Below are 25,922 nucleotides of genomic sequence, written 5' to 3'. Positions count from 1 at the left end.
TTCTTTCTGTTTGGATTTCATAAGCATTGAGGTTGAGTTACTCAAAAAGTCATCATTAAATAGCCAAAACATGTTGTTGTTGTTAGACTTGTTAGTCTTATGCAGGGGTGGAGGAAGGGGGGTGCGGTGGGTGCAGTCCTCACTGGGTGTCACCACTGGGGTGTGTGTGACAAAATGCCAGGTGGCACTCAACATGGTGCCTGCAACGTGCCCGAGCCACGCATCTCTCACGCGGTGGCTTCGGTGTGTGCAGTCTCCACACTGCCCAAATGGTCTGCCCACTGCCTCCCCCCCAGCTGTAGGGCAGCTGAGTAGGAGGAGGCAGGCAGATTCCTTGGAGGCCCCGTGGTTTGCCCCACCCCTATGGGCAGCTCGCCCCACCCCTGGGCGCGCCACCCCAGGCACCCATGGGGCGGCTTCCTCCACCGCTGGTCTTAGGTTTGGCATTTAAAGTATTCAGAAACACCCTTTCAGACTTAATTTTTGATACCACATAAAGTTTTGCAGGTTTACATTGGAGCCTTGCTTCTTCAGATGCGAGTGTGGATTGGCTGGCTACAAGTGAATGTCACCATTATTAGTTACACATATAAGGCATAAATGGAACGGTGTGGGAAGCAGCAAGGTGGGGCGTGAGGTAGGGGAACTAGGGGTCATAATGTTCAAAAGCAGTTGCATGTTCTTAGGCTCAAATCAGACATAATGCCAGATTATGGTTTGCCAGCTGAGAATAAGTTTTGTGGGCTCAGGAGCTCTTTCCACTGCTTCTCAACTTCCTTGCTTTCTTAGTCCATAGCTTGCAGACATCCACTTTGACAGAATGTGGTTGGTGCCTCGACCCATGGCTTGAAGTGGGTTTGGAAACCATCACTTCAAATTCTGGTTTACAAGGGAGGTACTAATCATTGGTACATGTTAAAAAGCATGTTAAAAAGTACATGTTAAAAAGCAGAGACATCACCTTTCCAACAAAGGTCCATATAGTTAAAGCTATGGTTTTCCCAGTAGTGATGTATGGAAGTGAGAGCTGGACCATAAAGAAGGCTGATCGCTGAAGAATTGATGCTTTTGAATTATGGTGCTGGAGGAGACTCTTGAGAGTCCCATGGACTGCAAGAAGATCAAACCGATCCATTCTGAAGGAAATCAGCCCTGAGTGCTCACTGGAAGGACAGATCCTGAAGCTGAGGCTCCAAGACTTTGGCCACCTCATGAGAAGAGAAGACTCCCTGGAAAAGACCCTGATGTTGGGAAAGATGGAGGACACAAGGAGAAGGGGACGACAGAGGACGAGATGGTAGGACAGTGTTCTGGAAGCTACCAGCATGAGTTTGATCAAACTGTCGGAGGCAGTGGAAGACAGGAGTGCCTGGCGTGCTCTGGTCCATGGGGTCATGAAGTTTCGGACACGACTAAAGGACTAAACAACAACAACAACAATCATTGGTTGCCCATTTAGGTGTCATGGCGAACCTGCTGATAAAATTGAGGGAGGGTGTCTACTGAGCAGGCTTCCAGTTGCCAAACCGAGGTGTTTCAGGCACGTTGAGCCTTTGTTTCACGTGGGGTTAAGGGACTAAGCCGTGTAGGTTTTGACGATTACCCCCACTGCCTGTGGTCTTTTTGCACTAATATAAACATTTCCTTTATACAATTCTCTTTCTGCTATTATAAACCTTTGTGGTGGATGGTTTCTTTGCATTTGTGCTCTCATGACTGGCTTCAGCCAAAACAGCTGACTTAAAAATAAAATAAAATAAAGCCCCACAAATATACAAGGGTTGAAGAATAACATTGTAAAACATTGTTATGTATGCTGTACTTTTTCATCAGCATTGGTAAAATAGTAGTAAGCAGACAACATGTAGAAAATAATTATGAAAACACTTCTGGAAAAGAATACCTAGTGAGTTCCTTTTTACTTGAATATTAATTTGTTCCCTGAGTGACTTTTTTATGGTGCAAAATTCCATTGGACTGATCTGCTGGCAGATATTTGTTAATATATCTGTACCCTTAAAATATTCCAGTTGATCTGAAGTTATCCATAAAGCAGGCTAGTCGGTTACTTTTTAAAATATGGCAAAATAGAGGAGAAGGTGGGGAGGATAGTGAATGTTTTGTGACATGTTCTTAGAAGTTATATTGCTAAATCATGGTATATGAAAGAATAGCTTTACTATTGCTATTCTCGTGAGAGTCATAAAATGCACGGTCTTAATTTTTTGTCATGTTTACCTCAGTGGAACTACCACAGAGTAAATGGTCAGTGAATCATCACCTAAAAATCAGCCAGGCATGGTCGGGAAAGTAGTTATTTGATATAGGTGCTGATGTCATTGCTGGTACATTAAGAAGCTGTTGGATTATACTTTCTGAGTTGTTTTAGGTTAAATATATTTTAGATGTATGAGCAACAACACCCTGAATCCTAAGCATACGTAGTTTGGCATTAATTCCCTTGGGAGTAAGTCTATGTACGCGGGTGGCGCTGTGGTCTAAACCACAGAGCCTAGGAATTGCCGATCAGAAGGTAGGCAGTTCGAATCCCCGCGATGGGGTGAGCTCCCGTTGCTCGATCCCAGCTTCTGCCCACTTAGCAGTTTGAAAGCATGTCAAAGTGCAAGTAGATAAATAGGTACCACTCCGGCGGAAAGGTAAATGGTGTTTCCATGTGCTGCTCTGGTTTGCCAGAAGCAGCTTAGTCATGCTGGCCACATGACCCGGAAGCTGTCTGCGGACAAAGGCCGGCTCTCTCGGCCCATTAGAGTGAGATGAGCGTTCAATGCCAGAGTCGTCCGCGACTGGACCTAACGGTCAGGGGTACCTTTCCCTTACCTTTAAGTCTATGTAAGATCATAGCCTAACTTTCCTCTAAAGAAAGCAATGAGTGTTAACAATTGTGAGAAATGGGATACAATCCCTCAGGGAAGACTCCAGCATGTAAACGAAACACTGGGGTGCGGGAACCTTCCCCAGGCCTGCGGCAGCCATGAACCCTAAATTGGCCTCATTTCCAATTTAGGGGAAATTGAGGTTAAAAGGTAAATTCTGCTTGAAGTTGCACCTGCAGCTTTATTTCCTTGCATCTTTATTTGGTATCCAGATCTGCTGAGATTGGATGACACCAATAAGCAGCAGCATTAGAATTCCAGGTTTATAGTCTGAGAATCAGAGAGATTTGTGCCACCCTGTGTATCACCGTCTTCCAAGCACTGACAGAGCTACCCAGTTATGGTTGGCAACAGGAACAGCCAACAGGTTGTGGTCATTCCGCTCTTTTGCAATTAATAGGCACACATGCCATGTTACTGTGTCTGGCTATAAAGCCAAACCAGGCGATCAGAAACGTAAAGTGCTTAAGCATTGTTGTTTAGTCGATTAGTTGTGTCCGACTCTTCGTGACCCCCTGGACCAGAGCATGCCAGGCACTCCTGTCTTCCACTGCCTCCCGCAGTTTGGTCAAACTCATGCTGGTAGCTTCAAGAACACTATCCAACCATCTCGTCCTCTGTCATCCCCTTCTCCTTGTGCCCTCCATCTTTCCCAACATCAGGGTCTTTTCCAGGGAGTCTTCTCTTCTCATGAGGTGGCCAAAGTATTGGAGCCTCAGCTTCAGGATCTGTCCTTCCAGTGAGCACTCAGGGCTGATCTCCTTCAGAATGGATAGGTTTGATCTTCTTGCAGTCCATGGGACTCTCAAGAGTCTCCTCCAGCACCATAGGGGTCTTAAATTTTTTTTTAAAGGACACCAACCAACCATCCAGTTTTTGCAACAGGCAAGACCAATTTTACAGAGGTGGGAGGAGGGAGATCTGTGCTATAAGTTTGTACTGTCCGAGAGAAATTATTATTGAGCAGTAAAATGGGATGCTCTGCACTGTCTGCATTCTTTTCAATGTTGTGCATTCAAAAATTCCTGTCAGTTGCATGCAAAGTACAGTGGTGCCTCGCAAGACGAAATTAATTCGTTCCGCAAGTTTTTTCTTCTTGCGAGTTTTTCGTCTTGCGAAGCACGGTTTCCCATAGGAATGCATTGAAAATCAATCAATGCGTTCCTATGGAGACTGTCCGGGGACAGAGGGGAAGCGCCGCGCGCCTTCCCCTCTGTCCCCGGACCTGTTTAAAGCAAGGGGCGGCGGGGAGAAGATTGCTTCTCCCCGTTGCCTGCCCCGCAATTTCCGGGGACAGAGGGGAAGGTGCACGCGCCTTCCCCTCTGTCCCTGGACCTGTTTTAAAGCAAGGGAAGGGGCAGTGGGGGGAATCGCTTCTCCCCGTTGCCGCCCCTTGGTTCAAAAGAGGTCCGGGGACAGCGGGAAAGACGCGCTGCGCTTCCCCGCTATCCCCGGAGCTTGCGGGGCAAGCTTTGTTTTGCGAAGCAAGCCCATAGGGAAATGCGTCTTGCGAAGCGGCTAAGAAAACAAAAAACTCCTTCGTCTAGCGAGTTTTTCGTCTTCCGAGGCGTTCGTCTTGCGGGGCACCACTGTAGATGCACAAGGTGGTTGAGAGTGGCCTGTACCACTTCCAAGTGCAGGTGGGAACAGTGCTATTGAGCTGCCTTGAGCTTCTCGTCCCCTTTCTAAGATGCTTAATTTTTTTATCTATTTCTGCAGACAAATGCTCATGGCGAAACAATGCGGGCACTGTATTTCAGTTATCTGACGGTCCTTCGTAAGATTGCTAACCATGCTGCACTGTTACAAACGAGCCACACAAGCAAACAGCAGGTCAGTCTCCTTGAACCCACAATATTTTGAGGAAGAACTTAATGGCTAAATTACATTGCTTTTCCCATTTTGATGTTGTGTTAATTGTTCATGCTGCTGAAAATTGTTTCAGTCATATTCAGCTCCTATTCAGAAAACACAATACTACCGTATTTTTCGTCCCATAGGATGCTCTGTCCCATAGGATACACCTAGTTTTTTTGGGGGGAAATAAAGGAAATTCCCCCCCTTTATTCCCCCCCCCCCAAACCAGGTCGGGGAAACCAAACCAGGTCGGCTAACAGCGGCATGGCGGCACTGCACCTCCCCGCTGTCCCCCGAGCTTGTGGGGCTGGCCGATGTCTGCCCGGCACGTGGGGCGCTCTGCTTCAGGGCGCCCACGCGCCGGATGGCAGGCTGCAGATATCTGCCTGGCGCGAGGGGTGCTCTGCTTCAGGGTGCCCTGCGCGCCGGGCGGCAGGCTGCTATCCGCAGCCTAGGGAGCCCTGCGGGAACTCCCACGGGCTCCCCAGGCTTGCTGATAGCTTCCTGAAGCCTGGAGAGTGAGAGGGATCGGTGCGCACCGACCCCTCTCGCTCTCCAAGCTTCAGCGAAAGCCTGTATTCGCCCCATAGGACGCACACACATTTCCCCTTCATTTTTGGAGGGGGGAAAGTGCGTCCTATAGGGCGAAAAATGCGGTAATTCCTATAGCTTTTAATCTATTTTTCAACCCTTAAAGTTAGTTGGATCATTTTGCTTCTGTAACTGTTGAAAAAGTGCTTTCGATTTCTTCTTATGCCCAGGATGTTAATTACAGATTTGCCAGATTTTATCCTCCTTCTGCACAATTTGTGTTTCCTTGCAGGAAGCCTACATCACGAGGGTGTGCAGCCAAGTGTTTTCCAAATTTCCTGATTTTGTGAAGCTTAGCAAAGATGCAGCCTTTGAAACCATTTCTGATCCAAAGTATAGTGGGAAAATGAAGGTAAATATATGAAGGGATTGAAGTATACATTATGTGGCAAAAAATAGTATTAGCTTTCATTTAGCATGCATGGTTTCTTTAAGATAAAGGTCCTCTGTTTACATTTCCATTACCATGTAATTTCATGAAATTTGAAATTTTCTGCATATTTCATTGTTATTCCACTCATGACAAATATGTTGATGCAAATGTATTGCTACCAGTAAAAGAAATTGAGTTTCTGTGCAAACAAATGTACCATCAATGTGCATGTTGAAGCTCCTGTAGATCAGGTTGTGTATATATTGAATTTGCCTATTTCCACCCTAACTTCATTGCAGGTAAGATGTCTGGAAAGAAACAGACCAGAACACACATGGAAAAGAATGAACCTTCTTCTCCATGTAATCAGGTCCCTGGTTTTACAATCTTCTGCATTTTTATAATCTATACTTTACTACTACAGATGCACTTTAAAAAATGAAAATAGTAAGACACCAGTAAAATAAAGGCTTTAATCAGATATTGTTGCCCTCAGGAGATTGGTTCTAATTTTAAACAGTCTGCCAAGCTGCAGCTAAGAAAAGGTTATAAAAATATTGCAAAGACAGCTTTTAAAATTATATTTTACTTCAAAAGCTCAACTGTTTTAATTCTGGGGTTTTTAACATATAAAAAGGCAGGCATAACCTATATCAATAAACCACTATGGCTGAGAAATTGAGCAAGAGTGAAAGAGCTGGCTGAATAGTTATGGCAGTAATAAGGTGGGGTTTGGGATTTTTACTTTTTATTGCATCAACTTGTGCAGTTTCCAAAGTATTTCAGCTCTGCCGTGCCTCTGCTTTTGTTCATCCACAGAGTATCAAGGATAGCTTCTGTGTGAAATAACACTGGAGGCATCTGACACGCCATTATTGGGCACCACTTAGTGAGTGTTTTTTCCTGAAATAAGACTGTTAAAGTGTCCTGCTGATCAGGCCAGTGGCTTGTCTAGTGTGCTGGTCTCACAGTGGCCAATCAGATGCCTATGGGAAGCCCCAGAGCAGGAATTGAGAGTGATATACTCTTCCCATTGGGAATGCCCAACAACCAGTACAGTGGTACCTTGGTTTGCAACCGTCTTGGATTACAACCATTTTGGATTACAACCACATCAAACCCAGAAGTGTGTGTCCCTTTTTTTGGATTACAACCCAATTTTTTTGGATTACAACCCTTCCCCCCCCTTCTTTTGGAGGACCCATTGGCGAAAGCGCGCCTTGAGTTACAACCTCTTTTGGTTTACAACTGGACCTCCGGAATGGATTGTGGTTGTAAACCAAGGTACCACTGTCTTCAGAAGCAGGCTAGGTTGAGAGGGAATGACTGGCCTAGTGGGCTTTATGCATTTGAACCCTGGTCTCCCAGGTCTTAGTCCAACACTCTAACCACTACACCACATTGGTTCTCTATTTGTGTCAGTCTGCTTATCCTTTAGGCTTTGGGCATTCTGGATTCATATATTTCCTTTTCAGGCTTATCTATTTGTTCCTTGCCTTACTTCTGATCTGCTCTAAATCTTTTCTACATGTGAAAAGGATCTAGGAGTCTTGGTTGACCACAAACTTGACATGAGCCAACAGTGTGACGCGGCAGCTAAAAAAGCCAATGCAATTCTGGGCTGCATGAATAGGAGTATAGCATCTACATCAAGGGAAGTAATAGTGCCACTGTATTCTGCTCTGGTCGGCCCTCACCTGGAGTACTGTGTCCAGTTCTGGGCACCACAATTCAAGAAGGACACTGACAAACTGGAACGTGTCCAGAGGAGGGCAACCAAAATGGTCAAAGGCCTGGAAACGATGCCTTATGAGGAACGGCCAAGGGAGCTGGGCATGTTTAGCCTGGAGCAGAGAAGGTTAAGGGGTGATAAGATAGCCATGTTCAAATATATAAAAGGATGTCACATAGAGGAGGGAGAAAGGTTGTTTTCTGCTGGTCCAGAGAAGCGGACACGGAGCAATGGATCCAAACTACAAGAAAGAAGATTCCACCTAAACATTAGGAAGAACTTCCTGACAGTAAGAGCTGTTCGACAGTGGAATTTGCTGCCAAGGAGTGTGGTGGAGTCTCCTTTGGAGGTCTTTAAGCAGAGGCTTGACAACCATATGTCAGGAGTGCTCTGATGGTGTTTCCTGCTTTGCAGGGGGTTGGACTCGATGGCCCTTGTGGTCTATTCCAACTCTATGATTCTATGATTCTATGCTCTGTGGAATACTGAAATACCTACCATGCTGTGGAGTCCTCTTAGATTCCAAAATGACATGACATTGGTTTATTTTCTTTAAGCTAAGTGGATTTGTTTTCAGGATACCCATTTGGGAATTAATTATGTGAGCATATTTGTTCTCCTCACTTTCTCCCCTGGTTGTTTTGTAGGTAAACTCATTTTACCCTTTAATTTGACCTCCTTGTTTGTACCTAAGAAAATAAAATTGGAGTCTGAAATGGCAGGAGTTAATTATTGTTTTACCCATTAAAACGATCCAGTTTTGACAATTTCTAATTGAATTGAAAACCAAAGCTCTCCAAATATTTCCAATTCGTGCCTCTTCAATTCACCGTGAAATTGGATGATTGGGCCTTCAGTGTGGGTTATAACAGTACGATTGCTGCTTTGTATTCAAGATTTTATCTGCCATTATAGAATTAATCAGATAAGTCTCCTCCTGTCATTTGGAATGTTTTGCTTTCAGGAAAATCTGTGCAAATTAAGAGGTTAAGTATTTATCACTGAATCAATAGCATTGTTTAAATATTTATTGCCCATTGGGAATAGGCTACCGACATTGGACAGAAAAAATCCTCTTTTCCCCTTTTGTGTCTTGCTTCTGCGCGGTGCTCTGGAATTACTGCTTGCCAGATGTGGACATGCTCCTTTGGAGAATAACAGTATCACTGTTATACAGAATGCTCTGGATTATTTGCTTCCCTACCAGAAGAGCATTGCGTGTGGGCGGATTATTGGCATTTCAAGGTCTGTGCAAAGTCTGGGAAGCCACGACCTACTGTAAACAGACGAAGAGAGGACACTGGGAGCGGGGAAGGGCATACAGCTGGCTGATTATTATGAGAAGCCAAGTTCCAAGAAGTTCTGAACTTGGATGTTGTACAGCAGGCTTAAAAGGGGGTTGGCTCGCTTCAGGGTGACTATTACGCTCTGGGTTTTTTAAAAAATGTCGTCGTGTGGTCATGGCCTTGTAGGTTAAGGCTATCACATGCTGGGCAGCTACAATGCTACAAATGTGTGATTTGCCATCCTTGCATTGTGTTTGCATTAAGATCACACCTCCTGCACTGTTTCGTGAATTTTCTTTTATAGCTGTTTTAACCAAAGCCGTGCGTTATCTGTACATTTTGTAAAATGTTTATTTTATACATGTTTAAATGAGTGCGTGCACGCATCTGTATCTCTGATTATTTGATATCTTCTTATGGCGCATTCCAAACACAAGATTCACTGGTGTAAACGAGGTTGGAATAGGTGCGTCTCCAGCAGAATTAGCTGGGTCTGGGGTCTGTCCTACACTCGAGTAGGACTCTGGCAGAGATACATGCCCGAGTGGCATGTTCTCTCCCTCCTGGTCAATTGTTCGGGAGCTTCAAAAGCTTTCTTCAGCCCAAACATCACAGCGACCAATGCCAACAGACACCAGCACACTTAGGGATCCGCAGAGTCTTCGCAGCTTGCGTAACAGACCTCAGCAACTCAGCATTTTGGCTAATCTACTTTATTTACATATAAACAAACACGGAGCATTGCAACATGGCTCCCTCTCTCTCAAGCATCAGACAGCAAAGAGAAAGAACAAAGGACAATAGTCCCACTTCACGGAACACAGGAACACAAACATCCTGTCTCCGTCTCTTCCCACTTTGTGGAGTCAAAACATACACCATCATGTGATAGACAACAATCCCATGACTGCAATCATGGAGCAGGAATTCTAACAGGCTCACCTGGGGTTAGGCCAGCTGGGGTCCCTCATCCTGATTCAGCTGGCAATACACTGGTGTAAGCCTTTCATTCTAGCACAGCCGCAGCTCGCCTGGGGCAAGTTCCACAAACGGGGCATTCTGGGGTAGTGGCAGCGGACAAACCATAGCAAGGAGAGATTTACCCCTATCTCAGTCAAATGCAACCCAGCATAAGTTGCATTGGCAAATAGCATGGTGTAAAGCAAACACAATTTTAAAGGCTGGTTTTGCCTCTGATAGACTTGGGATGGTTCAGCTGGCGGTAGGCCTACTCCTGAACAGAGTTTGAAATAGGGGAAGTTTACACCAGGATAATATATCCCAGCATAAATTGCACTGGCTTCCTGTCATTTCCATTGACCTGCTCATGTTTTTAGTTTGTATGAGGTCACTTCAAATCAGTTGACTTGTTTTTTCTTCTTCTTCTTCAGGATTTTGTGTTGTGGTTTTTAAACCCTCAACTTTGGAAAGTTGTCATATATGTGAAAGTATTATTTGCCTGAGGTTTATTCAATAATTCTTTTCTATGGTTTACTTCCAGGTCCTTCAGAAACTTTTAAATCACTTCAGAAAAAACAAAGATAAAGTGCTCCTTTTTTCCTTCTCAACCAAGGTGAGCTTCACCTGATTTGTAACAAAACTGACTATAGCTTTCTTTGTTATATGGTTAAAAACCAGCGTACTCTATTTAATACAACAATAAGTACTAGTACAGTTCAAATGATATAGAATAAAATGGTAAAAAAGGTAAAGGACCCCTGACAGTTAAATCCAATTGTGAACGACTCTGGGGTTGCAGCGCTCATCTCGCTTTACTGGCCGAGGGAGCTGGCGTTTGTCCACAGACAGTTTTTCCGGGTCATGTAGCCAGCATGACTAAGCCGCTTCTGGTGAAACCAGAGCAGCGCACAGAAACGCCGTTTGTCTTCCCGCTAGAGCGGTACCTATTTATCTACTTGCACTTTGGCGTGCTTTCAAACTGCTAGGTTGGCTATTTTGTATTTTTATAGAAAGATAGAAAGTCCATGTTGGCCTAGTAGGTAAAAACGATTGATGTATTTTGTAGGCTGTCATGCAAAATATTCCGAATAATGCTGTAATTTCTAGTTTTCCGTCTTCAAGAAGTAAAATGGGTAAATTCCAGACTTTGAACTTCTGGGCACTCTTCTAAGCAATGGGATAATAGTCTCTGTACGAGCTAATAGGGGCAACATAAGAGAACATGGAACTGACTATAACTATGTATAGTAAAGCCTAAAGCATTGAATATATCTGCATCATCATCCACTTAAAGTATTAAATATGATAGTAGCCCAGTCTGCACGTCACAGTAATTCCCAGTTCATAGTTTCCCAGTGATTGCTCCTGCTTTGTGCCTCCCTTCAATCCAGCAGGCGCAACAAACCATCATCCCTCAGCTTAACGGTATAACTGAACCAGGAGCCATGGTTTGTTTTACTCAAACAAACCATGATTCGTAAGCCAAGACCAAACCTTGTTCTTGTTTGGAGAAAGTCAAACCATGACACACACACCCCGAACACTTTTGTGTAGGAAAAACTTGGGAGTATTTCCTCATACCCCATAACAATCACACCTATGGCTGTTCAGTTGCATGTGCGCATAACAAAACAGATGCATGTACAATGATTATATTATGAAGTATTAATGCTTTTCCTCACACAGAAGGATTTCCTTGTCGGAAAAATGTAAGGTGTGAGGCAGCTCTTGGATAAACTGAGGATGCGATCCTGTTCACACTTCCAGAGGGTAAGTCCCATTGAACTCAGTGGGACTTACTTCTGAGCAGAGATGTGGGTTATCCTGTGAAACTTTCTTGTCAGTGCCTAGGCCAAGCTGTCTTGCCTCTTCCTCTTATGTGTGAATTCCTTCAACTGACTAATGGGACTTGGGGAAATGGCACATGAGATAAGGCAGGGTTGCCTGGGTTGAATTAAAAAATGAATGTAAACATTATCTGAGTTCTCCATATCAAATTAATAGTTCGTTGCTTCCACTGGAAAAGCAACACACTATTTAAACATACCACTGCAGTAAATGGAAAATGGAAAATGTTAAGTGTTTCTACAAGTTAATTAAATATTTGTGATTCTATGACTTTGGAGAAAGAGTGATGGTAGGAAAACTCTGAGCTGTTACAGACCTTCAAGACACTTGATCTGCCGGTTTTATTGTGGTTCTTTTTAAATAGTACTAATTGCCTGGTCTCCCCACCTCTTCCACCAGTTGCTTGATGTTCTGGAGCAATATTGCATGGCATCTGGGCTAGATTACCGAAGACTCGATGGAAATACAAAAGCGGAGGAAAGGGTCAAGATAGTAAAAGAGTTCAACAGCATGGAAGAAGTTAACATTTGCCTCGTTTCTACAATGTAAGAAAATGCTGTGTCTGCTTTTGTCTAGGTAGTTAAGAGATTTATAGCAAATTTACTGCACTCCCACTTGATTGATCTTGCATTTTGTCACTTCCTTGGGAAGAAGCAATAACATTACTGTCTGCTGTTATAAGACTGGGAAGTAGACTGCATCAATCAAGACTATTAGGGTAGGAATGAGTCATATCCCTTACGTATTTCCATATTTCTTCGGTCTTCATCTTCGTCTACCCTTTCTGAGGATCGCTTGAGATCGAAAATGACGAGTGATAATATTAAATAAATAAAAGCCCCCCCCCCCCGCTTTTTGTTCCCCTTTTGGAACCAGAATAATCTTGAATGCAGTTGTTTTTGAAAGCTACCATCCTCAGTTTCATTTGAAAGAAATTAGTAGTGACATGCACAAATAGAAACTCAGAAATTCAATTAAAAATTCAGTCATGGCCTCGGCTGTATTTAATGCTTAGAGTTAATCGGTCTATATTTTTCACTCGCCCATCACAATATCACATCCCTGTTCACAAGATGCCATTTTGTTTGTCACTCACGAAGCCCCCAAAAAGAGACCATTCTGTTTTGCTGTATTTAATACCAATACAGTATAATAGTCTTCAAGGCCTCCCACTTATAGGGCTAGTTTCAAACAGTAGCATTTTTTTATGAATTTTATTGCAAACTGCTTTGAGATGTTATCCTAATAGGTGGTATATACATATTTTAAGTAATCAAATATAGTAATAATATTGTGTCAGGAAAAAATAAGCCCAATTAAAAACCCGTAATTTTTCTCAACTATGTTTCTTTTGTTTTCTATTTTTAATTCCAATAACTTTTCTTAAAAGAGAAGACCTAAGGTATGGGGAGGGTATTTTTAGTTACTTGAAGTTATTTCCTGCCAATTGAAATGTAATAGGATTACTCACTGGAATTTGGTGGATTGGGTTCAAAGAGAGACTGCACACCCATGTGATGTTATTGATGTGATGTAAAATTCCTACAAAATGCTTCAGATTTCATCTTTGAAGCCTACCCAGAATTTGAGCTGCTTTATTTGTAAGGAAAATGTGTTCAATATGCAACTGTTGGAGAAAAAAATGCCACATTGACACATATAATTTGACTCCCTGGAATATACATGCAGGGTGACTTATCTCTGATCCAAGCAAAAACTCTGAGGATTTTAATGAAAGCAAGTCATCACATCTTGTCCATGCAACTTGTCAATATGGTTGAGGTTTAGCCAATTTATTTAAAAGAGTGTCTTCTTAATGGCTTATTTTGGACTGTTTTCAGTCTAGTTTATTAAGTGTTGGAAAAGAATTGTTGCAAGGAAAGTAGAAGCATAACGTTTTAAAAGTTTAGTAAGCTTCATTTCCTTGGAGTTTCTGAACCCAAGTGAACATAAATTGTGTCCTGTCCCTTCAAACTGAAGTACAGCACATTAGTTTAATTGAATGTGGCAAGCGACTTTTCCTGTAAATGGAACAACGTAGTTAATGTAAACCTCTGTACCCCCTTCTTTCATCCTGTATCGCTTTGGGGAAGAATGAAAATGACCTTGAGGTATCTTGTACAAAACAACATAGTTGGAAAATGTACATTGTTTGTAGCGCAATAAATGTGAATGTCACTTTCCATCGCTAGTATTGTGAGATTATGGAAGATGATGGGACAGTAGCTCTATTGCACACGAACAGTGAAACTGCAGTAAGTTTGTTCGTTATGATGAGAGAAATGCTATTTGTGGTTTCTACTGAAAGCAGTATAGTTAGTGGCATTATTTATAGCCTTTTGGAAACTTGAGAACTTTCTGCCAGTTTGTCTAGGAAAAATGCTCGTAACAAATAATGCTACTTTATATACAAGTGGTGATCTCATTTAAAAAAACACACATTTCTTCACCTCTTTGTTTCTTCTGTTGTTATAAGGGCTGGTGGACTGGGGCTCAATTTTGTTGGTGCAAATATTGTTATACTGTTTGACCCAACATGGAACCCAGCGAATGATCTTCAAGCCATTGACAGGTACAGGCAACTTGCTAAAAACTGATTACTTTGAAATTGCTTCTCTTTTTTCTTCTTCTCTTTTCTTCTTTTTTTTGACCCAGGACTTTGGTTTTTTCAGAGCTTACAGGATTGGCCAATGCAGGGATGTGAAAGTATTTCGGCTAATCTCTTTGGGGACGGTGGAGGAGATGATGTACTTACGGCAGGTTTATAAACAGGTAAGGTTTTCACTGTGTTTTTGTTCACATTGCTGATTTTTTATATCAAATCACAGCACTTGTTAACCAGTTGTTTGTGTAAAAATTAAAGTTGACCGAATCTAACACAATCTTTATCTTTGCTTTATGGCTTTTAAGCTAATTTAATAATTCTCATATATAATTTAAACTCTTCCTAGAGAGAATATAACAAAAGAATATATACCAGGGTGCCTGAAATAAATGTTCACATTTAATTCATCATTAACTAGTAAAGGGCAACATTTATCATGGCAGAGGCATAAATAATAAAACACCTAAACACTTCCAACACGCCCCTTTATTTCTTAAGAAGCACCTAGTTCTTACAATGACTTATCAAGTTTCACATTCATTTATATCATTTGTGCCCATGCTTTTTGATTTTGAAGCATAAGTACATATATAATTGCTTTGCGTCACATTAATCTTTTTTATATACTTTTCTTTTCTCATTCCTCTTCTCTCTTTTCTTTGCTCCTTGCTTCACTTCCTTTGTAGTCTCTTGACTGTACTAATTTAGATTATAAGTTCATTAGGGCATGGAACCCTCTCCTTGCCTGTAGGTGTGGAAGACTCCCTGGTCCTGAATGGGGTAGCTGTGCCCATGAAGGACCAGGTGCGCAGCCTGGGAGTTATTCTGGACTCACAGCTGTCCATGGAGGCGCAGGTCAATTCTATGTCCAGGGCAGCTGTTTATCAGTTCCATCTGGTATGCAGGCTGAGATCCTATCTGCCTGCGGACTGTATCGCCAGAGTGATGCATGGTCTAGTTATCTTTCGCTTGGACTGCTACAATGTGCTCTGTGTGGGGCTACCTTTGAAGGTGACCTGGAAACTACAACTAATCCAGAATGCGGCAGCTGGATTGGTGACTGGGAGTGGCTGCCGAGACCACATGACACCGGTCTTCAAAGACCTACACTGGCTCCCAGTACGTTTCCGAGCACAATTCAAAGTGTTGGTGCTGACCTTTAAAGCCCTAAACGGCCTCAGTCCAGTATACCGGAAGGAGCATCTCCACCCGCATCGTTCTGCCTGAACCCTGAGGTCCAGCGTCGAGGGCCTTCTGGCAGTTCCCTCACTGCAAGAAGCCAAGTTACAGGGAACCAGGCAGAGGGCCTTCTCGGTAGTGGCACCCGCCTTGTGGAACACCCTCCCACCAGATGTCAAAGAGAAAAACAACTACTAGACTTTTAGAAGACATCTGAAGGCAGCCCTGTTTAGGGAAGCTTTAAATGTTTAATAGATTATTGTATTTTAATATTCTGTTGGAAGCCGCCCAGAGTGGCTGGGGAACCCAGCCAGATGGGCTGGGTATAAATAAATTATTATTATTATTATTATTATTATTATTATTATTATTATTATTGCTATTATTATTATTATTAATCACATTGTAAAACGCTGTATACACTGGTGGTGCTCTATAAATAAGTTCCCTGATAAACATTAGAATTTTCTGACATTGTTCACTGGCCTTCTAAAACTTATCTTCTCACGGTTTGAGTTAGTTTGTTGTCTGAACCTGGGCTCTTCGTTGATCTCTCTCCAGATGTATCACAAGCGGTAACCAAGGTTTATTCTTGGATTTACAGCTCATGGTTTGCCTGGAGAGCCACATCACTAAACCATGACCTAGCTTATGGCAGGAGGACCGGAGGAGGAGTGCAGCAGCTGCAATCTCCTCCGCAGGGAACCTTATTATTGTGTGTTTGCACTAATGGGTTATGTATATTAAACTCCTTCAACATTGAACTCCTTCTCTTGACACCTGGCCAATAAAATATTAAAATTAAAATAAGAATTACCCAAGAACCAACATTTAATGGTTTTAAGAATACTGGGTTATATCCAACTAAGTCCTACTCAGAGCAGCAGATCCATTGAAACCTAGGGGCTTAAATTCATGAATTTTAGTGGATCTATGCTGAGTACAACTTAAAGATTCTGTGTGGAAATGAATTGTTCTCTACACAAATTGCAGCTAATATTCCTCTTGAAATAATTTGAAATAATGAATGTTACTAGTGTTGGCCTCACTGTTTGTTTGGGGAGGAGGGAAGTAATATTGCTGGTAATGTGATCAGTTCAGAATAAATAATTGTAGAGGTCCTGAAGTTCAGGTCTTTTACAGAAAAACACTGTCAAAACAGCTCAGTTTTTAGGCCAACTACCTTTGGCAAGACTTTAAACATTCTTAAAAATCCTGCCCGCTATACATTTTGTTAATTAGCTTACAGGCAGCATTGATGTATGTTTGAGAAACTTGATTGAAATCACTGCCTTGTAAATTCAAATGAAGTTTCCCAATAGTATTTTCAGATGGTGTCATTCCAAGTATCTGTGTAAAACCTTTAAAAATAAATAAATCGCAGTGCCGTTTTTGCAAACAAATTATACTTTAAATTGTGATAGTGCCAGGATTTTGACCAGCAAGTGGTGATTACACCTTTTTGCTAGATTAGGAAGAGAGTATTGCAGATATTAATATTGTGCAGTTTGAAGCGACTAGAAGCATAAGACCTGACTCCTGTTGAAAGAAATCATTGTCCAGACCCATAAAAATATGATTCAAACTTTTACGTGCAGAACTCTTCAAAAACAGAACATAAGCATCAAAGATACATCTAAAATATCCATGTGCCATCCAGCACAGGCTCAGCATCTTAGAAATAAATGGTAGCTCCAAGGATTAAAACGGTGCCTCTCTCCCCTATTCTAGCCTGCCTAAGGCTACGCAGCTTTTTTGAAAAGCCACTATCCTATCCTTGTGTTCTCTATCAGAGAAAAGCTAACAGCCACCATCCTTTCAAGATGGCGAATCTGCAACTCAATACTTTTGTCATCTGATCCCAAGTTACAACACTCACATGTTAGCTAGCAGAAAACACCAGTTAGTTCATTATCAACTCATCCAGAGCTTTGAGTCCACTTAGAAAACTACTGTGTATGCCAATGTTAGCAATACACATTTAGCCATTTTCCATTATAAACCTTCATTGATACACATACATTTTCCATTTCTGTGTCAATCAAACCAAATATACTTAACAGAGAGGTCCGGAGATTCTTCTGGCATTTGGCAATTCAGGGGACAACAAGCCTCACAACATGGTACAACATAGTAAGTAACAGGTGAAACCTGCAAAAAACGTTGCAGATCTGTAAAAGGATTTCTCCAGTGTTGTGCTCTAGGCAGCCTTGAACAGGAGCTTCATATTGCTTTTCAGGCGTGTAGATTTTTCAGGAAGGATGAGCGGCAAAGGATGCCTTTATTTTCCTCCTATCTCCAATGTCTTCTCCTATTGTGCTATATACTGTGCCACCAGCCTCAGATCTGAGCATTTTATTGCTCTACACCAGGGTGGTGGAAAGTGAGAGTAGTGGGAAGCCTTTTTTCACCAGTTGTGGTCCCACATTGGATTTTGCCCGTTGACCATGAGGAAGGGACAAGTAGGCTGCTTCTCAAGTAATATGAAAGCCTTGGTGGTGCAGATGTAGCCTGTGGATCATATATTGCTTTCCCCTAGCTCATGTTAACTAAATTCTCACTATTGAGGATTGTGGTAGTGGGGCTGTGGCCTACACTTGGAGATCATCTACTGCCTAGCTTGTTTCGTTATTTGCAGTATGTAGCTGGGTGTGTTGGAAAACAGTGTATCTGCTGGAGTACATTAGCACAGTTATTTGATTTCCTATGTTATACAGGGTACATGGGAGACTTCAGAGCACATTTTCTTTATTTTCCAATAACATTGTTCAGGTTAATATTACTCCACAATGGTGGCATCTGCCAGGGAAAATAAAACACAATATTTTACTCTTTTAGGAATTTCTGCCTGCTCTGGCTAAATCGGCGCATAAACTGTAAATGCCAGGAAATTCTGACATGTTGCAGGAACATGCTCCTGAATTATTATTTTTTTATGTTCTACTCTGTTTTAGCAACTGCATTGTGCTGTAGTGGGAAGTGAAAATGCCAAGCGGTATTTTGAGGCTGTGCAAGGATCAAAGCAACACCAAGGAGAACTTTTTGGTATTCATAACCTTTTCAAGCTTCAGGACCATGGATCCTGTCTGACAAAAGAGATTCTGGAGGTGTGGTGTTTTACCTTTGTCCTTTTGAATATTTCTGTGTCTTTTCTCTATATCTTACCAGGCTTGTGAAGAAACACATGTTTTGAAATGTGGGAGGATTTTCACAACAGTAAAGTTAGTAATATTGCTTTTCTCACCACATAAGAGAAATCCAGTCTAGTTGCAAGTGTAACTTTTTCTTAACTTGGGGCTGGGGAAACTTTTTTGTCCCAAGGGCAGCATTCCCTAATGGGCATCCATTTGGGGGGCACATGCCAATGGTCGCTGGGGCCAGAGGCAAAACGTAGGCCAAGCAGTTGGTGTAACCCTTTGTACAGTAGGCTACCTTCCAGTCAGAAGAATAAGTATAATAATTTATTATTTCAGTTACAGATAGGTAGCCGTGTTGGTCTGCCATAGTCAAAATAAAAAAAATCCTTCCAGTAGCACCTTAAAGACCAACTTTTGTGTGCATGCACACTTCTTCAGATACACTGTGTATCTGAAGAAGTGTGCATGCACACGAAAGCTCATACCAAGAACTAACTTAGTTGGTCTTTAAGGTGCTACTGGAAGGAATTTATTATTTGTACCCCGCCAATCTGGCTGGGTTTCCCCAGCCACTCTGGGTGGCTTCCAACAAAGATTAAAAATACATTAGAATGTCACACATTAAAAACTTCCCTGAACAGCCTTCAGATGTCTTCTAAAAGTTTGGTAGTTATTTTTCTCTTTGACATCTGATGGGAGGGCGTTCCACAGGGTGGGCGGCACTACCGAGAAGGCCCTCTGCCTGGTTCCCTGTAGCTTTGCTTCTCGCAATGAGGGAACCTCAGCGTCCCGGCAGAACGATGGGGGTGGAGACGCTCCTTCAGGTATACTGGGCCAAAGCCATCTTTACACCCAAGCAAGCAACCAGCATGTTCACAGTTCAAAGAAACATTCCAGCCAGGCAAAAGTATTTGAGAAGGGCACAGAATATCCCGAGACAGAGAGAAGGTATAACCTGGGAAGAGTTCTGAAGGCTTGAGCTTCCTCACCACCACATTAACTTGATATTTTAATATTTATTTGTTTGAGAAACTCCTAACCTGTTTTTCATGGAATATTCTCCCAGATCAGGGTACATCGTAGTAATTCAAAATAAAATAGTTAAAGTCAGTATAGTTCCAAAGAGCAAACAAGAAACAACTTAAGCAAGTCCATCAAGGGCAGAGATGCCCATCTGCACCAATCAAGCTGAATGGTTTAAAACAAAAAAACCCCCCACCTAGTGCCGAAAACCCATCATAGCGCCAGTCGAATGTAAGAGGAGGAGGCATTCCCTGAGCAGAGCGTCATTACTGAGAAAAACCCTCTCCTTTGTAGCCACATCGTGGATATTTTAGTTATTCACATACATCATACCTCGGAAGTCAAACAGAATCCGTTCCAGAAGTCCGTTCGACTTCCAAAATGTTTGGAAACCAAGGCGCGGCTTCCGATTGGCTGCAGGAAGCTCCTGCAGCCAATCAGAAGCTGTGGAAACCACGTCGGACTTTTGGGTTCCAAAGAACGTTCGCAAACCAGAACACTCACTTCTGGGTTTGCGGCGTTCCGGAACCAAAGCGTTCAATTTGCAAGGCGTTCGACTTCCAAGGTATGACTGTATATATATATCAATAATACCCAACCAGGAAAATATCAGGAATTAAGGTCTGCTAACTCTGTCCTTGAATGCAAATAAAGCAATTCCCCCAAGCCTGCTGATGCCCTGACATCTCTCTCTCTGTGTGTCTGTGTTGCCATTTTGGCTGCACAAGGATCAGCACTCTGAGAATGGCTCCATTATTAGTATCTAGAACAGGCATGCACTGGTGTGCAGAAAGGTGACTGATCAGACCAGAGAGTCTACATGATGTAAACTTAACCATTAGTAAATTGCTTCATTTTTTAGAGAGAGGGCCAAGTGGAAGCTGGTGTCATGACAGCTACTACATGGTTAAAAGAGGAACCCCAGGGAGACGCGACAGAAACGGTAAATTATCAACTTGCCTTTCTGTTTTCACATGTTATGAAATGCACTGCTTTAAGATTTTGGATCTGCTAACTGTGATAAAGTCTTGAGCTGTCAGTTGGAGTAGACCCAGAGGAAACTGGAGGGGAAAAACCTAGGACGGCGGGATTAAAAGTGTCCTAAACTTCTCCGTACTTCAAAACATTTCTGTGCACATTGTATAAAGTTACTTTTCTGGCTTATGAACCTACGTGGCGTTTTTCATTTTGAATCTGCCAAGTGATTTTTTTGGCAGAACAGCGTAACGTACCAAATAATAAATGGAGAGGAACAAGGAATTTAACAACAAATTATTGGTGTTTTTAAAACATACACTTGTGAAAGAAAGAAAGAAAATGTGGCCATTAGAGGTTGAATTTAATGGTGTCTCCTTGGCTGATGGGAGCTTTTTTCCTTCTAGCAGGCGGGTGGCGCTGTGGTCTAAACCACTGAGCCACTTGGGCTTGCTGATCAGAAGGTCGGCGGTTCGCATCCCCACGACGGAGTGAGCTCCCATTGCTCTGGCCCAGCTCCTGCCAACCTAGCAGTTCGAAAGCACGCCAGTGCAAGTAGATAAATAGGTACCACTGTGGCGGGAAGGTAAACGGCATTTCCGTGCGCTCTGGTTTCTGTCACGGTGTCCTGTTTCCATGCGCTCTGGCACTTGTCATGGTCCTCCATGCACCAGTAGCGGTTAAGTCATGCTGGCCACATGACCCAGAAAACTGTCTGTGGACAAATGCCGGCTCCCTCGGCCTGAAAGCGAGATGAGTGCCGCAACCCCATAGTCGCATTTGACTGGACCAGCTTCCTTCCTCCACTGGATCAAAGAGCTTTCCATCAGAAGAGGGGTGGGCACAAATGAGTATAACTCTACATCATTTTAGAAAGGCCTGTTTTCTGCATTTAAATTCTAATGTTCTTATAATTGGGAACCTTGGCTTATCTATAATTAGTTTTGCTATTTGTGTAGGTGTTTTTTTAAAAAACCTTTCTAAAAGAAGTCCAATGTAGCTCACATAGCTACTATACCATAAATATACTGTAAGCGGTATCATCAAAATGTCACACAATAAAACAGAGACTCCATTAAGCATCCAAGCAAGTTCTGTAAAAATAAGTAAAAGGTCTTTTTTTATCAAGAAGTTTTTTGTTTCTGTCATTAAAGATTAGCTACTTCTCCAGTGTGCCCTCTTACAAATAATTCAATTAAGCCTGCAATTGTAAGTGTATTGAAAAGTAAGCCCTACGGAATGGACTTGGACTTGCTTCCCAGTTGCCCTGTAAGCATCAGCCTATAAGTTGAGCTTTTTAGTTTTGGTTGCTGCCGGGTCAAATAAGAATGCATCTTTAAAAGCTGCACAAAAACGAGACATTGAAAGATATGGTAAGAAAATGAGGAAGTTGCTTCTCCATAACCAAATAGTAGGTAACAAACCAGAGGGAATGGTTTGTCAATAAGCAGATAATAAGAGTCAATAAGCTGATAATCTAGAAACATTTACAAACTTTAGTTGTGGTTTTTAAAAAAAGAAATATATATATATAATGCCATTTTCCTACGTTTTTAAATGTCTGATAATTGTATTTTATGAGCTGGATCCATGCACATCCTTTTCAAATAGGAGGGCTCCATCTCTCCATGGCAGGAATTCTGATCCAGCAATCTGGACAAAGATGGAGGGGAGCCCCTGTTCCAGTTCCTATGTAGATCCCACAGTGCACAAGAAAAGGTTTACAGGAGCCTCCTCCCACCCTGTTTTAATAATTATGACTATGGCATGTCATTTGAAGATTGAAAGTAAGCATTGATAGTTTGAAGACACGTTTTCAATTGCAGTTTTGTTTCATATTTTCCTGTTTCTCGCATGATTTCAGCACACGGAGGCTGGTTGTGAAGATCAAGACGCTGCCAGTCCCAGGAAACTGTCGAAAAGGGAAGAGTTTGATTGTGGCAGTGACTTCAGTGACGAGGAGCCTGCGAGAAATTCCAAAGTCAAAGCAGAACAAAGCCGATCTTGCAATACAAAGAACAGCAAAGTTGTGCAGGGACAGCTTACTTTGCTGCAGTGTGGGTTTCCTAAACTACTAGAAAAGGGCACTGAAATTACTGAGGATGATAGTTGCATTGCTGTCTCCAGTGGTGAAAGTGTTGGCGGTAAATCAATGTGGCAAATACCTAAAGAAAGCTCCCGAAATGAATGTTCCCTGAAAACTGAGGACGGCTGCAGTACTGCAGGACCTGAGAGAGACTTATTGTCACCAATCAAAGCTGCGAAACAAGAGTTTCATAGAGAAACTACAGACTGTGATTATCGTATTTCACTACACCCTGAAGAAGAAAAGGACCCTGGAAATAAATACAAAGACATGCATATTTTAAATCAAGTTGGGGTCGTTATGGAGACAGAATGCAGTTCAAGTGACAGTGATGATATCATATTTCCTTCTCAAGTTCCTTCTGACCAGAAATCTGTTAAAAGCAGTAAAGGTGCAGCAACAAATTGTGAATGTTTAGGAAGAGTAAAAGGCTCCACGCATACATCTCTGCAAAAGCATTTGACTTCCGAGCACAGTAGCAGGAGTGTTTCACCTTACAGCGAAATGACACCATTTGAAAACACCCGAAAAATCACATCAGTGAAAGAAGCAAGTGATATCAGTGATGAGTCTGATGATATTGAGATGTCTGGATCAGGAAAGCAGAAATTCACCGGCATTCTGAAAGAAAAACGGTTCTCTAACAGGAGGCTTGATACCTCCTCCACAAGAACTGTGTTGCACAAGAGCAATTTGAGTGTTGGGGAAAGCGATGCCGATTCTCACATAGATGAGTTCTCATCACCAGAAGACAGCTTCCCAGTTAATATACGAAGAGGGAGGCTAAATAGTGAGAGGTGTGGAATTCAAATTAAACCCAAATCGCCAGTGTATCCGAAGAGTCCTTCTTTGACTCTGAGAAAACGAAACTATTCCGATAAGCACCAGATTTCTTTCAACGAGCAAATATTTGAAAGTCAAGGAAAAAATGTGGGATCCCTGGACAGACTTCTTGGTAATTACAAATATATCATACAGTGCAGAATAACCAATAGGGTTCCGAGAATGATGCTTTAAAGCAAAGGCACTTTGAGTTTTCTCCTATTTCTCAAATGAGTGTATTTACAGCAGGACAGGGTTGGAAAGAATTTCTTTACAAACCTGGAGGATTATTTTGTCAAATAATTGTAAAGACCTGTTTCTAAAACAAGAACAAATATTGGTGAAGACAAAGCCTTAGCTGTCTCATAATCCTATATCAACAATTGAAGCTTTCTTTGAAATTGCCATTAGCGCTTAGAATAAGGGGAGCTTTTGAGACAGGTTTACTGCCAGTCTGCATTACAGTCTAAACTAAGCTTTATTTCCAGTTAAAACTTTCTTCTGTTTTATTGGTCTTACTACCGTATTTACTGGAGTCTAATGCGCCATTGAATCTAATGCGCACCTCCATTTTCAGAACCTTGAAACCAAAAAAAGGATTTGCTGGAAGACGTAAATGTGCCATAAACCTAATGTGCACCTTAATTTTCACAAAGTAATTTGGCCCAAAAAAGGTGAGCATTAGACTTGAGTAAATGTGGTAGATTCACTGTTGCTCTTATGCTATCTTTTTGGACTCTAAATAGTGGAGTGTTTACTTTAACCAAACACTGTTTGTATTGTGTGAACTTACAGACAATACAGAACCATTTGTGTTGTTAGCATCTCAAGATGATCAAAAATTGCTTCTGAATTTTTGCTGCTTTCAACAGAGATTTCATGTTCTTATTTAGGAGTGCAGTCCAAACCCTGGGGTACTGCCCAATGAGAAAGCGAAAGATCCACAGCTCAGATGCATCTGTCAGCAGGGCAGGCCAAGAGCAATCAGGCCTGGATTTGGGCTGACGCCGTCACATGACAGCAGTGGGGCTGACTTGGGATCTAATGGATCTCGGACTGGCCCGGCCTATATCTCTTCCTGCCTCCAGACTTCCCACTGGCTGCTGTGGGCATCAGCAGCGGCGGAGGAAGCTGCTTGGGCGCCTGGGGTGACGCGCCCAGGGGCAAGGTGAGGGCGGGGCAAGCCGTGGGGCATCCAGAGTCTGCCTGCCTCCTCCCACACAGCTGCCCTACAGCTGGGGGAGAGGCAGTGGGCAGACAGTTTGGGTAGGAGAGACTTATGGCTCAGGCGCCCTGCAGTGAGTGCCATCCAGCTCAGACCACATAACACCAGTCTTGAAAGACCTACACTGGCTCCCAGTACGTTTCCGAGCACAAGTCAAAGTGTTGGTGCTGACCTTGAAAGCTCTAAACAGCCTCAGTCCAGTATACCTGAAGGAGCGTCTCCACCGCCATCGTTCTGCCCAGACACTGAGTTCCAGTGCCGAGGGCCTTCTGGTGGTTCCTTCACTGCGAGAAGCTAAGTTACAGGGAACCAGGCAGAAGGCTTTCTTGGTAGTGGTACCTGCCCTGTGGAACACCCTCCCATTAGATGTCAAAGAGAACAACAACTACCAGACTTTTAGAAAACATCTGAAGGCAGCCCTATTTAAGGAACCTTTTAATGTTTAATAGGTTATTGTATTTTAATATTCTGTTGGAAGCCACCCAGAGTGGCTGGGGAAACCCAGCCAGATGGGCGGGGTATAAATAATAAATTATTATTATTATATTATTTTGTCACCCCCCTCAATGGTGACACCTGGGGTGGGCCACACCCACTGCACCCCTTCCTCCTCCCCTGGGCATCAGCTCTTCTGCCTACCTGCTTGTTGAGCTGCCAGAACAGGGTGCTGGCATCACTTTGTAAGCGGACGCCAGCAGAGCTGGGTGGAGGGACAGCTTTTGCCCAATTCAGTCCTCTGCCAAGCACAGCACAGCACAAAAAGGGGGTTGGGTTTCACCTTCAGAGAGGTTAATCTTCCTTAAAAGGTTAAAAGTTCAAGGTTGTTGGTTTGAAATGTGCATTCTGCTAACCAGGCACATTTGGATGAATTAAGAGTTGCTAGGCCCCTTAGAAGGGACGTGGGTGGCGAAGGGGCGCGGGTGGCGCTGTGGGTTAAACCACAGAGCCTAGGACTTGCCGATCAGAAGGTCGGTGGTTTGAATCCCCGTGATGGGGTGAACTCCCATTGCTCGGTCCCAGCTCCTGCCAACCTAGCAGTTCGAAAGCACGTCAAAGTGCAAGTAGATAAATAGGTACCGCTCCAGCGGGAAGGTAAACAGCATTTCCGTGCGCTGCTCTGGTTCGCCAGAAGCGGCTTAGTAATGCCGGCCACATGACCTGGAAGCTGTACGCCGGCTCCCTTGGCCAATAAAGCAAGATGAGCGCTGCAACCCCAGAGTTGGCCACGACTGGACCTAATGGTCAGGGGTACCTTTACCTTTACCTTTAGGATCCTTATAGGCTGTAGAACAGGCTCACGAAGCTTAAAATTTGCTTAAGTGTAGATGC

General features: G+C 42.9%; 1 protein-coding gene across 7 annotated transcripts in view; it reads left to right on the top strand.

The window, feature by feature from the left end:
• The window catches only part of ERCC6L2 (ERCC excision repair 6 like 2), a 57,546-nt gene that overhangs the window by 15,871 nt on the left and 15,753 nt on the right, over positions 1–25,922 (top strand). For all 7 annotated transcript variants that reach the window (XR_014516918.1, XM_083464755.1, XM_083464756.1 and 4 more), the window contains 9 exons: positions 4,614–4,727; positions 5,575–5,694; positions 10,235–10,306; positions 11,941–12,086; positions 14,018–14,113; positions 14,214–14,313; positions 18,280–18,432; positions 20,348–20,428; positions 22,325–23,501. Coding sequence is in view for 6 of the 7 variants with exons in the window: in XM_083464755.1 (XP_083320881.1) it covers positions 4,614–4,727; positions 5,575–5,694; positions 10,235–10,306; positions 11,941–12,086; positions 14,018–14,113; positions 14,214–14,313; positions 18,280–18,432; positions 20,348–20,428; positions 22,325–23,501 (2,059 nt within the window). In the remaining variant the exon portion in view is untranslated. The remainder of the gene's footprint in view (positions 1–4,613; positions 4,728–5,574; positions 5,695–10,234; positions 10,307–11,940; positions 12,087–14,017; positions 14,114–14,213; positions 14,314–18,279; positions 18,433–20,347; positions 20,429–22,324; positions 23,502–25,922) is intronic.

Source organism: Podarcis liolepis (assembly GCF_965112155.1).
Source record: "Podarcis liolepis genome assembly, chromosome: 11".
In the NCBI taxonomy this organism is placed as follows: domain Eukaryota; kingdom Metazoa; phylum Chordata; class Lepidosauria; order Squamata; family Lacertidae; genus Podarcis; species Podarcis liolepis.
This window is presented reverse-complemented; position numbering and strand designations above follow the sequence as displayed.